Below are 13,172 nucleotides of genomic sequence, written 5' to 3'. Positions count from 1 at the left end.
TGGCTTTTCTGCTTAGAGCTTTCCCAAGACTGCCTGCTGCAGAGTCCTCTATAAACAAAAGCCAGCTTTCTACACTGCTGTTCTCCCCACCTTAGAAGTTCCTAAGTGCTAAAGGTTTATTAAATGCCTGTCAAGACTAGATTCCTCACTCAGCATTCTTGTTTTATATAGTTAAATATATATATATATATATATATTATTATTATTATTATTTGAGAATGTCCTACATGAGTACCGTATTTACATCATTTTTATCTCGTTCCTCACTGATTCCTGCAAAATTTCACTACCACTAAGAAAATTTAATTCTTCTTTAATTATTAATGTTAATAAACACACATCCATGTGTGTGAACACACATACACACACACACACACCTCTAAATGTATCCATTTAGTGCTGCTCATATGCACATCTGTCTAAGGTTGACCACTTTGGATTGGATAGCCAGTGAGGGGGCTGGTTCCTGGAGAAATCAGATTTTGCTTATCTCCACAGCCATTGGTTGCCTGCAGCTTATCATCTATGGGTTGGTATTCCTGAAACGTCTCCATTCTAGGTTGCTAGGTTAACTGGCGTTGTCGTTATGCAAGTATTGTTTAGGTGACCATATTGTTAAGACTTCTTGGCCCGGGCGGTGGTGGCGCGCGCCTGTAATCCCAGCACTTGGGAGGCAGAGGCAGGCGGATTTCTGAGTTTGAGGCCAGCCTGGTCTACAGAGTGAGTTCCAGGACAGCCAAAGCTAACAGAGAAACCCTGTCTCGAAACACCAAAAAAAAAAAAAAAAAGACTTCTTGGGTGTATCGTGTTTGTCATGTCTAGAAGACACTATATCCCAGCAGCATCCTGGTTTTTTGGCTCTAATTATTCTTATGCTCCATCTTCTGAGCTATTACCTGTGTAACATCTTGTGTGTACTTGTGTTATAGATGTGTCATTTCTCATAGGTTTCCCCATAGTCACTTAGCCTTTCCAATTTTGACCAATCATTGATCTCGGTAATAGTCTTCATCTGCTGCAAAAATAAGCTTTCATAGATGAGGGGTGAGAGCTATGATTGGACTCCGCCATCTTGTTTTTTAATGTGCCTGGGATTTGGTTGAATGAGGTATTTGGGGGATGCTGACATGGAAATAAGACAATGAAGAAAACATAAGGGCATAAAAGATGGTTTATTCTGGAGCCAAATATGACTATCCATATCCTAAGAACACAGACTCAGGTTCCTCAAATCCCATGTTCCAATGTAGTAACAGTCTTGTGAACTTTTTATAGTCATAGGTAAAAGATAATCAAGACACTTTTCAAATGCATTGGTGGAAATATTAGAAAGACGATTTACAGTGAAGTGGATAAATCTCACCTACAGGCCTCAGTTGTTATCTGATGGCATACTTTGCCCTTTTGTTCATGGAAACTAAGGTTCTGCCCGTCTGTACATTTCAAAGATCTACCTAATGATCAGAAAGGTCACACCAGAGAAGGGTAATAAATGGGTATTGAAGGGGTAAATATTTTCCAAGATAATTTGACTCTGGAACTTGTAGCACTCAAACTTCTCTACATGATGAAAGCTGATAATTTGACACTAGACTTGAAGCATTCAAACTTCTCCACATGATGAACGTTATCAATCAGCCTTTGTCATGTCAGCTTCTTTTCAGAAATTCTCTTCCTGATTGATGAAGGAAGACATTTCTATATCCACAAATGCCAAGTGGGAGAGGGTACTTAATGGAGTATGGCAGGTGGATCAGGAAGAGGAAGTGAGAGCATGTGGACAAAAGCTTTTGGTTTTACGTTCACAAGCAAAGCTAAGACATGACATGAAGCCTGACATCAAGTAGTTTGAATAATCTCAGTTGACTCAAGGACTGTTACAAGTTTATCCAGTGCTGCCCCTGGAGTGATAAGGACACCTGAACAGGCATCTGCAGTCTAAGGACTGGGTTGGGTTGCTTTGTTTGCACATAAAGATGAGCTCTCCCATCTTTAGAACTTAACTGGTCCTGGTCTGGTGGTGTATGCAGGATCACAAAGGCCCTCAAATGTCAAAGTATCAAAGTACATAAAATAATACAGTGAATGCATCCATCAGTCCCAAACGTACCCCTAATTGTAAAGCATAGCCATGATTGTGTTGCCCAATTATACCACTACCAGAGCATGAAGCTTGGGTTAGGGTCAGGATGTGAGAAGGCTTGTGTTCTCATCTCTTGGCACAAACCTGTTTTTCAGTTAGTGATGTCGGTTTGCTGAGGCATGGGCTTCGGCTCTCAGCTGTAGGTTCTATAGCTAGAGGAAGGAAGTGGTTCTCCACCAGAACTGCTTGGAGTCCGGAACATTCTCTCGGCTGTTGTTTACCCGGGAAGATGTGTTACTCACTCATAATAAGAGAAACGTGTTGAAGCATCATAGTAATCCATTTTTTCAGCTATGAGGTTGAAAGTGGGCAGGATGTTTAAGAACTGTGCTCCTAATGGTTGTCCCTAGGGGCTCGTACATGCTGAACCACATATTCTACCAATGAGCTATGTCCTCAACCTTATTGTTACAATTTTAAGACAGTGCCAGTGTGTTGGGGAACAGGTGAAAGACTCCTCTCTCTCTCTTTCACTCTCTCTCTCTCTCTCTCTCTCTCTCTCTCTCTCTCTCTCTCTCTCTCTCTCTCTCGGACTGTGGAGTTCCCCCTAGGGTTTTAGGGACTCTGACTCAGTTCACATCAATATTTAGACTTTGGTTCTGTGAACCTATCCCTGAACATTTCAGGGATAGCAGGTTATAAAAAACTAAAGACCTTATTAAAAGTATTTTAATATAGGCTTAGGAGAAAGAGAAGAGCTCAGAAGAAAGTAAAACATTCCCAAGTGTGTTACAGATACCTCAGTGATTCATATAACAGTCAGATGTACAGTGTGGGTAGCATTGAAAATTACGATATTATCATTGGGGTATTTCTGAGGGAGACCTCACAGTATTACAAATGAGAAGGCTACAGGGTTACAGGAAGGTAGAAAATCTTTACTATAAACCAAGTTTTCCAGACCTTCAGAAGGAATAAGAGCCCTTATGGAGGTCATATAAATTCAGGCTGTAAGCCCAGGTCATTATATTTCATATATATTTCATATATATATATATATATATATATATATATATATATATATATATGTAAGAATGTTGATGTTGTATTGGTGGCCTTTACAACAAGGGCTAATTGTACTGGATTTCTTACTTCTCTGCTGGCAATAGGCTTATTCAGAAGCCAGGGTGAGGGCTTCCTTTCCCTTTCATGTCCCATAATTTCTTTGTCTTCCTATTATGGCTCAATAGGGTCCCACTGACTAAATTGCACAAGCTGAGTTTGAACTTACAACCCTTTTGCCTCCATCTTCTCAAATGTACTATACTACCAGGGCTGACAGTATTGTAAGCTGGTAATGACTGTAACTTCTACAGAGGGTGATTCTTAGAAATATAAAAACAGGCTCATGAGAAGGATGAGATGCTTCCTGCCAAGCCTGACACCCCAAGTTTCATCCCCTGGACCCACATGGTGGAAGAAAAGAATGGGCTTCATCAAACTGACCTCTGACTTCCACATGTATTCTACAGAACACAAAAAGACCACACACATGCACACAAGGAAATAATTATTAAAAATGAACATATGTTTTTAAGGTATAGAAACAATGTCAATAGATTTTTTGAGGAGGGAGAAGTGAGGAGACACATTCAAGAGGGAGGTGCTGAGACAAACTGCCCTTCAGGGTAAGAGATTCATTAGGTGAGTATCTTAGGTATTACTCTTCTATTTCTGGGAGGAGACACCATGACCAAGGCAACTTATAAAAGCATTTGATTGGGAGTTTGCTTACAGTTTCAGAGTTATCATCACAGCATGGAGTGTGGCTGTAGATATGGAGACAAGGTCCTGGAACAGTAGCTGAGAGGTCATATCTAATCTGCAAATCGCAGTCAGAAAGGGAGACTGTGCCTGGTGTGGGCTTTTGGAACCACAAAGTCTACTCTTTTGAGAAAGTGACATACTTTCTCCAACAAGGCCACACCTTCAAAATGTGTCCTAAACACTCCACCAGTCAGGAAAACAAGCATTCAAATATATGAGCCTATGGGGCACCATTCTCATTCAAATCACCAGAGTGAGTTATTAATGCCACATGGAGTGTGGTGCAGTTCTTAAAACATAGCCTCTCATCCTTTCCAGATAAAGCATGATTCTCCCTCTTAGGGGTTTCCAAGGCATTAGGCTGCCTCAAATTCTTTGTACAGCATAGGGAAAAAAGAGAAATTGAAAGCTCACAGCTAATGTTCCCAGCCAGTTATAACAATCAGAGAGTGGCCTCAGTAGGATTTTACTGACGTCCTTTTTCTAACAAATGTTTTGACTTTCTTTTTAAGTCAAGACTGTTGAAGTACAAATGGTGTTTACTTTTTTAGATTTATTTATTATTTATTTATATAAGTACACTGCAGCTGTCTTCAGACCCACCAGAATTGGGCATCGGATCCCATTTCAGATGGCTCTGAGCCACCATGTGGTTGCTGGGAATTGAACTCAGGACCTCTGGCAGAGCAATCGGTGCTCTTAACCACTGAGCCATCTCTCCAGCCCCTGGTAGAATAAATTTATCTTAGGTTTATTTTGGGAGTTTTTGGATTGTTTTGTTTTGTTTTGTTTTGTTTTGTTTGAGACAAGGTTTCACCATATAGCTTTGGCTGGTCGGAGAACTCACTCTGTAGACCAGGCTGGTCTTAAACTCAGAGTTCCTCCTACCTCTGCTTCCTTAGTGTTGGAATTAAAGGTGTGTGCCAGCACACCTAGTTGGGATTTATTTTAATGGTGATGCTGAAGGCAGGATGAAAGCCTGTTACCTATACCTCAATAGTGTCTTTCTATTTACTTTGGGTCTCATTCCTACACATGCTAATCTCTAAGGAGCATCTGTCAGTCAAACCTGCCTTAGCCACCTTCTGGGACTGGAGCTGAGAAAATGCTGGGAGGCCCACCTTAACTTGAACTACTTAATTACATATTCTCTGGCTCCAAATTTGTTTCTATTTAAACCTAATGCTCACATCACTACCTTGAAGGTGAACTTGGGGTAACTGGACCCCTAATTTAAGGTGAACTTGGGGTAACTGGACCCCTAATTTGTTCCTCTTCCTAATGCATTTGTTTGAATCTCTCTGCTTTGAATCACAGCTTGTCTCTTTAACATGCATTTTTAATGGCATGTTAGGTTCTGAAGAATAACTTGTTTGGACTGCAGGACTTGTAGGGCTTCTGTCCTAGACCCCAGTTACAAAGCTTCATCTGTTTCTCATCCCCTACTTGTAGCAAACTTTGCCTAAGAATCTTCTAAACTCACCATCTAAAGCTCTTTTCTCTTGTTTCTTCAAGCCCGCTTTAGTCACTCACTACCTTTCTACTAGACTGCTAATGCCTCCTTTACTGGGGTCTCTTAGGCCTTATGCTTAGGCTAGTAGCCAGTTTTCAGTTCTTGTTGTAACTAAACTATCAGTAGTCCGTGATCTTTCCTCCCCTGCAGTGTTTCACTGTGAACAGTTGAAGGCATATGGAAAGTTTGACAGGACCACACAGTGGACCCCATACAGCTTACATGCTGAACATATGTAGCTAGCACTCTCTTTACACTCCTATTGCTATTATTAGCTTGCTTGACTGTCTCTCCTGAGGTCTAATTATCAGAGCAATCAGAACTATTGCTCAGTTCTACCAGGAAAATTCCCTCTCCTTTCTGCACCAGGAAATGGAAAAGACCATGTGTGTTACAAAAGGCAGTCTCCTCAAGTGGTCAGGACCAAGCAGTGACTGTCCAATATACATATTTACCAATTGCTTTTGTTGAATCTGTGCAAAAATAATTCTTTTTTTTAAATTTCATCAACAGAGGATGCGCTTAATCCTTCAGAGACCATTCACATGTTCGAAGCACATTCTACAACCCCCAGACCCAACTCTAGGAATGAAGGTATCTTGGATTGCACCATGAATTGCCCTGTAGTTTCCTTTTATTACAGCATCTTACAACTTGAGATCATTATGGTAGGTGACAGGTGACAGGAGTTACTATCGAGGGTTAGTATATCTATGGGCAAGGAATCAGTTTATCTACAATTTACAGGTTGCTGTGGGGCAGCAAAGCTACAGATGTTGTTACAATGACCAGTGCATTGATAGCGTAAGAATGAGCGGTTGGGTAAGAGATGACCAAATGCAGGATGTCTGGGGTTTGCAAAAGTAAAATTGAAAAAAATTATTAAAACTCAGCATTAGTAATGAATTAAAATGTGTTTATGTCTCTGTGTCTATGGTGCCTGTGATTGGGTGGACATCGGAGGACATCTTTCATGACTCCTTCACTCTGTAGGTCCTGGGAATTAAACTCAGGTTGTTGGGTTTGTGGCAACTGCCTTTACCTGATATGCCATTGCTCTAGCCTCAAAATTGATCATGTTTATGTGAGCTGTGCAAACTCATGTTAATATTTTCTTTTGAGACAGGATCTCACTATGTAGCCTAAGCTGGCTCTGAACTCACAGAGATCCCTGTCTGTGCCTACTTAGTGCTGAAATTAAAAGTGTGTGCTAGAATGCCTGGCAGTACTTTTTCCTCTTCAAAATTGATGTTTATTCAAAGAAGAAAGAGGCAGAGGAGGAATCGGAGAGAGGAAGAAGAGGAAGAAGGAAGCACACAGACAGAGAGAGAGAGAGAGAGAGAGAGAGAGAGAGACAGAGAGAGAGAGACAGAGAGAGAGAGAGAGAGAGAGAGAGAGAGAGAGAGAGAGAGAGAGAGAGAGAGAGAGAGAAAGGAGGAGGAGGAGGAGAGGAGGGAGATTACATATTCAACTGCAAATGTGATGTAGAGATTTAGCCTTAGAATTTGTTAAAAAATAATTTTTATTTTAAAATGCATACAATATATTTTGATCAAATCTTTCCCTCCCCCCTCCCCAACTTCTCCTATATCCTCCCAACTTCCATCCTTCAGTTCTTTCTAACAATTCTCAATCCCCCCAAAACTGAAAGTCTAAGGTAACAACAACAAAAACAACCCAGTTAAGACCAAAAAAATACCCAAACAAAACAAAAAGCACATCAAAACCCCATGGAGTCTGTCTTGTGTTAGTCAGTTTCTCCTGGGTATGGGGTCTGCTTTGGAGTGTGGTTGTTATGCAAAGTGACATTCTATTGGAGAAAACTGACTTTCCTTCTCCCAGCAGGTATCAATTGCAAATAACTTTGTGAAAAGGGGGTGAGATTTTTATGCTCACTTACTTCCTCTTCTCATTTCCTACATTTTGCCCAGTTTGAACTTGGGCAGGTCTTGTGCAACCTTTCACAGTTTCTCTTGAGTTCACACGTATATCAACTCTATTGTTTCCATGGAGTCACTCATCACCTCTGGTTCTTATAGTCTTTCTGCCTCTTCTTCTGCTTATTCATCAGTATCACCCAGATACAACAACTACAATACTACCACTAACAGCAACCTACCTGCAAGATATATTGGTGCAATAATGTCACAAATGATATGGGAGTAACCAACTAATTTTTTAATTAAATTTTAAGTCCCACACCATGGCATGGAGCCTATAGCTGACACTGCTAACATGACCAAGGACCTGAGACTCAAAAGGTCACGGTCCCTAGCGGGAAAACCTACTACTATTATTCTGCTAAAAGAACAACAATAAAATAGCATACTGCTATATCCATAGATCAGAGCATCACTCAACCCTCATTAGAGAAGCTTCTTGTAATAGATGAGAACTAACATAGAGACCCACAACTGGGCAGTTACAGAGAGGGTGAGACTTTGGAGCACTCATCCCTAAATAGGATGTCACTAACCTTTTCAAAATTAGGGATGTCATTTATAAGAGTATTGACAATTTAGTGTTTGGTTCATTTTTTATAACAAACTTCTTTCTATTTTTTCACAGTAATTCCACATAGGCCTGGTCTTATTCATGTAATTTCAGTTTCAAGTATAGCTTTTGTCATTGCCCTGTTATGTGGGCTCCTGATCTCCTATGTGATACAGTAAGTATACTACAAATAACCTCACCCATTCTTAATAAGGCAGCAGGTACACAAGGAAATTATTTTGTATCAAAAGAGGATGATAATAATGGTGATGATGATGGTGACTTTTTGTAATTACTAAATAGTATGGTCATTATACATTTTCAGACTAGGATTTGCCAAAATATGAATTGTAGGCCATGTCAGAGAAGGAGCAAGAGGAGAGGGAGGAGAACAAAAAAGGAAAAGAGAAGGAGAAGGAGGAAGAGAAGGAGGAAGAGAAGGAGGAGGAAGAGCAGGAAGAGAAGGAAACCAGACTAGATTAAAATTTGATGGAATGGAAATGCCAGAACCTTCCCAGTGTCGGGGTTATAAGTTTGTACCAACACATCTGGCTTTTATGTGGATCCTTGGGACTTAACTCAGGTCCTCAGGCTTGTGTGACAATTACATTGCCCTCTGAGTTTTAGAATTTAGATATTGGGGTGAAGCTCTTATTTTTTAATTAATTATTTTATTTGTTTACATTCTAAATGTTACTCCTCAAGTCCCCCCTCTCAAAATACATCTAAAATATTTTTATTTGCTCTTTGAGAATTTCATACAACATGCTTCGATCACATTGGGTGTAGCTTTCAAAAGGTGACATGGTCATTCTGAAATTATTAAACCAGAGTGGCGTCATATTTGGACGACATTCTATGACTCTAATTCAGTCTGATTCTACCGAATCTTATAAAATAGCCAAAGATAGTAAAAACTTCTTTTAAAGTTGATGGCAACCTGAGTGTGCAAAGTGAAGGCATTTATAAGACTTAAATAATGGGAAGGACTCTTTTTTGAGACAAGGTCTCACAGTTTTAGCCCACGGTAGCCTAGAACTTACCATTATTCTGTTTGCGCCTTGAGCTGGGAGTATATTTATACACCTAGATGCTGAGTATGGAGTGTTGGATGTTTGGCTTATTATGGACTCTGTGAATTCGTATCAATCCTTGAAAATATTGAATTAAAATAGTTATCTTCATTCTTGTGTATTTTTGAATCCTCTTAAAAGTTGTTTCTTGGATCAGTGCCTCACTCTTCCTGAAGCCACATCTTTACTACATTCAATGGAAAATAATTTTGCAATCTCATAGCATGTATCTAGGACAGAGGTTCTCAACTTATGAGTCAAAACCCTCTTAGGGTTTAATGACCCTTTCACAAGGGCTGTATATCAGATATCCTGGAGATCAGATATTTCCATTATGATTCATAAAATAGCAATACTATAGTTATGAAGTAGGAATGAAAATAATTTTATGATTGGAGGTCACCTCAACTTGAGGAACCATATTAAAAGATTTTGGCATTAGGAAGGTTGAGAACCACTGGTCTAGAACGTTCATTCTCCCTGCTTTTCCTCTATCACTGCTCTTTAGAATGCAATTACACTAGTCATTCAAGTATTCCTTATTACCCAAGTCGCATAGGACTAAGTACATAAGAACGACAGGAAAAAGTAGAACACTGGTATCCATTTCCACGTCACACAGAACGATCTAGTTCACCCATCCACTTTTAGCACTGGACTGACAAAGGGAAGGCACAACTTCAAGTGCAAACCTTAAGGGATTGTTTAAAAATTCACTAGTCAGGATGAACAATATCTTAATTTAGTGTTAAAAAATATCAATACCCAAATATCCACGGATTACAAAATACTAGCATCTTTCTGTGTGTGAGTGGGCATGTTGCTGTGTGTGGCCAGAGGCCAAAGTCTATTTCTGCTATCACTCCTCAGGTGCCATCCACCTGAGGAGTAATATGAGATAGGATTTCTCTCTCTCTCTCTCTCTCTCTCTCTCTCTCTCTCTCTCTCTCTCTCTCTCTCTCTCTCTCTCTCTCTCTCTTGGATTTAAAACTCACCAGTTAGGTTATATGGGAGGCACTGAGCTGCAGGAATCTGCCTGTCTCTGTCTCCCCAGTGTTGGGTTACACATGTGCACCATCACACCTGACTTTTTATGTGCATCCTGGAAACTGAACTCAAGTCCTCAGGCTTACGTGATAAGCTTTCTGCTGACCAGCCTGTCTCCTCAGCCCCAGTTCAGTACAGAATTCATGCTGGTCAAAGCCAGAGTATTAGAAGCTCCGTAAAAGGAACAATCTGTAGCATCCTACATTTACTTAAAATCTTGGCATTTTGTTCATTGTAGCTTTCTTGACATTGCTTTTTATTTTGTATTATATTCCATCGATAGTGGGTTTTGATTTTTGTCTATATATGTCATCCACACCCAGTACTGCTTTAGTTATGAGGTTTGAAATTACAAAAGTATTTGTTGACATGAATCAGCTGTGCCAAATCAGAAATTTCAAGTTTCGCATAAATGCATATTTCTTTCTCTGTTCTCCACCTACCAGTATGTATAAGCAATTTCTCTTCAGTCAAAATATTTCATGATTTGGCTGGAGTGATGAATTTGGGGTTAAAAGCATCCCATGCTCTTGCAGAGAACTGGAGTTCATTTCCCAACATCCAGGTCAGGTAGCTCCAGATCCAGAGAATCTGAGCTATTCCTCCCTGTTTTCTTAGTAGGCACCTTTCCCAGCCTCACCCATATAAATATAAATTCAACTGAACAGGCTGTAGTGTGAAGACAGGATGGTTGACTGTAAGAAAAAACTGCCTTTACATTCATCTCTCTCTTTCTCCAGTCGCCTGGTAAAAGCTGAGGAAAAACAGCAGCTTGCAATGTTGTATGAAAACATCGAGATTCCACTTATAGATGAGAAAGAGGCTTCTAAAGATGATAGTTATAGTGCATCTTCTCAGCTGCATCCAGAGGATGAGGAGCTGGGAAAATTCATTGGTTCAGGTGCTTTTTCCTATCACATCTAAAGCTGTCAATCGTGATTTGATCTTTTCCAAAGAAAATTTAAGTGGGATCAAATAAAATCTGAGTTAAGAAAAAAGGATGTTCATATAGAAATGAACCATTATTACCAAGTCTTGATGCTTGATTCCCAATGTGGGCAATTCCAAGAATCTAAGACAGAGCTCAGGAAACAAATTTTGTTTTGAATGAAACTTTACCTTGAACATAACTGTTATTGGTACATTATTGGTACATTATTATATCTACAGACAGACACTCCCATTTGCTTCATGCTGGTGTAGCAATGAGTTCCAGGTCTATACAATAGAGGTCATTTCTCCCAAACAGAAGGACACTACATGAGACACAAGTATATGAGAGATGCCTATGTTTATCTGTGAAGAGAGGATGCCATAAATTCTTCAGAAGCTTGATTTTGAAAAAAAAAAAACATTCAGATTCTTTGGTCATATGTTCGAAAAGAACATGTAGTGTTCAGTGTCTGGTCCAAACACAATGACATCCTCTGTTTGGCTCCTTTTAAACAACCCTAGATGTGCCCAACCTGAAAGAGTCACAGGCTAAGAGCAGAAGTAATGGTTGATGCCTCCTGAGGTTGAGCCTTTATAACCTGTTAAAAAATATTTTCCAATGCCTTTTTAATTACACTTAATTACAATTGGGTAATTAAAAGGGTTGAACACAAAATATAATCATTTTAAAATTCAAATTTTAGCTGAGGGTGATGGCTCACACCTCAAATCACAGCACTTGGGTAGTGGTAACAGGTAGATGCAGAATTCAGGGATAGCCTGGAATGTATAACAAGATCTTGTTCCAAAATTATTAAACAAACAAATATATATATATATATATATCACCATCCTTATAAGTAACATTTAGTATTCTCTGAAAATACCTTTATTTTTCTGAGTTTCTTTGTTTGCATTTATAACTTTTTTACTCCAATCTCAATAACACAATTTCTATATTTTAGTTATTAAAACAAAAAGAATGGAAAACATTAAGAAGAAAATGAAGAAGGAGCAAAATGTATTGAAGGGAACTACATCAGAGAATTCTAGTTATACCGAAAATGTGGAGAATCACAAAAAAACACAGGAAGATGGAAACTCAGGAAATCTGTGAAAACAAAAGGAAGATGTACCATGTGCTAGACAATGTGGAGACTAAACTGCAGACAACAAAAACATAAACAGGACTTCTAGAGAACCTTGCCCAAGGACATTCTACAGAAAGAAACATGAGAAGCATATAGCAGAAAATAAATCCATACGATACCTGAACGCTTGCTTTTTAGCTGTGATAATCCATGAATAACTATAACTTGAGTGGAATGTAGGAAACAGCCCAAGTTCATAAACACTGAAAGACAGATTCTTAGGATTTTGTTCTCTGGCTCCAGACCAGAAAGACTGCTTAGTCCTTTTTTTTGGGGGGGGAGGGGGGTTGTCTTCCTGACTGTGATAGCAAAATATTTTCATTAAACAAAACTTTCTAAGTGATGTTTTTGTCAGATCTGGTCATTTAATCTCCATTTTTATACATGCAGACACTGAGGATATCATCATAAATATAGGACTAGATTAAGAGGTGGCCATTTCTCTTGGTTCTCAGCTCTGATGAGGGAACGTGAGCTGCAGGGGAGGAGCTACATAGGCAGTTCACATATGCAATGAGCTATGAGTAGCCAATAGCTGTGGGAAGGTTAGAAATGCAGACAAGCTGTTCAGTCTTTTGACCTTTCAACCCAATGACATCATGGACAAAGTTCACATTGGAGAATCAAGTAACAAAATGTCACCACCCCCCCCCAAATCTTAGTGTTTAAGTGCATTGACAGTTTTGTGTTGGTTCCCATTCATTGCCATCCTCGGTACAACTGCTTTGGAAAGCAGACTGGTCATTCCTAGAAACAGAAACATAAAATTACTACATGACCCAGCATATCTACTCCTAGATATACATGTCTGAACAAAAACTTGCACATGTTTATAACAGAGTAATATGGCCAGGCATGAGGGACAATGCCTGTAGTCCCAGCACTTGGGAGGTAGTTACAACAAGACTGCAAGTGTGAGATCAGCTTGGACTATACAATAAACTGTTGTCTCATTAGCTGATAGATGAACAATCTGTGACTTATCTGTACAGTGGAATATATCTCAGCAATTTAATGGATGAAGTACTGATGTATATTCCACATATGTGTGG

General features: G+C 39.4%; 1 protein-coding gene across 4 annotated transcripts in view; it reads left to right on the top strand.

Moving 5' to 3' along the window:
- Positions 1-12,568, top strand: part of C30H19orf18 (chromosome 30 C19orf18 homolog) — a 47,825-nt gene extending 35,257 nt beyond the window's left edge. For 2 of the 4 annotated variants that reach the window (XM_076927533.1, XM_076927532.1), the window contains 4 exons: positions 5,937-6,017; positions 7,992-8,091; positions 10,777-10,937; positions 11,935-12,566. In XM_076927533.1, coding sequence (XP_076783648.1) covers positions 5,937-6,017; positions 7,992-8,091; positions 10,777-10,937; positions 11,935-12,086 — 494 coding nt within the window. In that variant the 3' untranslated portion in view covers positions 12,087-12,566. Of the gene's footprint in view, positions 1-5,936; positions 6,018-7,991; positions 8,092-10,776; positions 10,938-11,934 lie in introns of all 4 variants that reach the window. The other 2 variants (XM_076927530.1, XM_076927531.1) reach the window with 2 other exon arrangements.
- Positions 12,569-13,172: the final 604 nt, after the last annotated feature.

The sequence above is a fragment of the Arvicanthis niloticus genome, chromosome 30, assembly GCF_011762505.2.
Source record: "Arvicanthis niloticus isolate mArvNil1 chromosome 30, mArvNil1.pat.X, whole genome shotgun sequence".
NCBI lineage: Eukaryota > Metazoa > Chordata > Mammalia > Rodentia > Muridae > Arvicanthis > Arvicanthis niloticus.
This window is presented reverse-complemented; position numbering and strand designations above follow the sequence as displayed.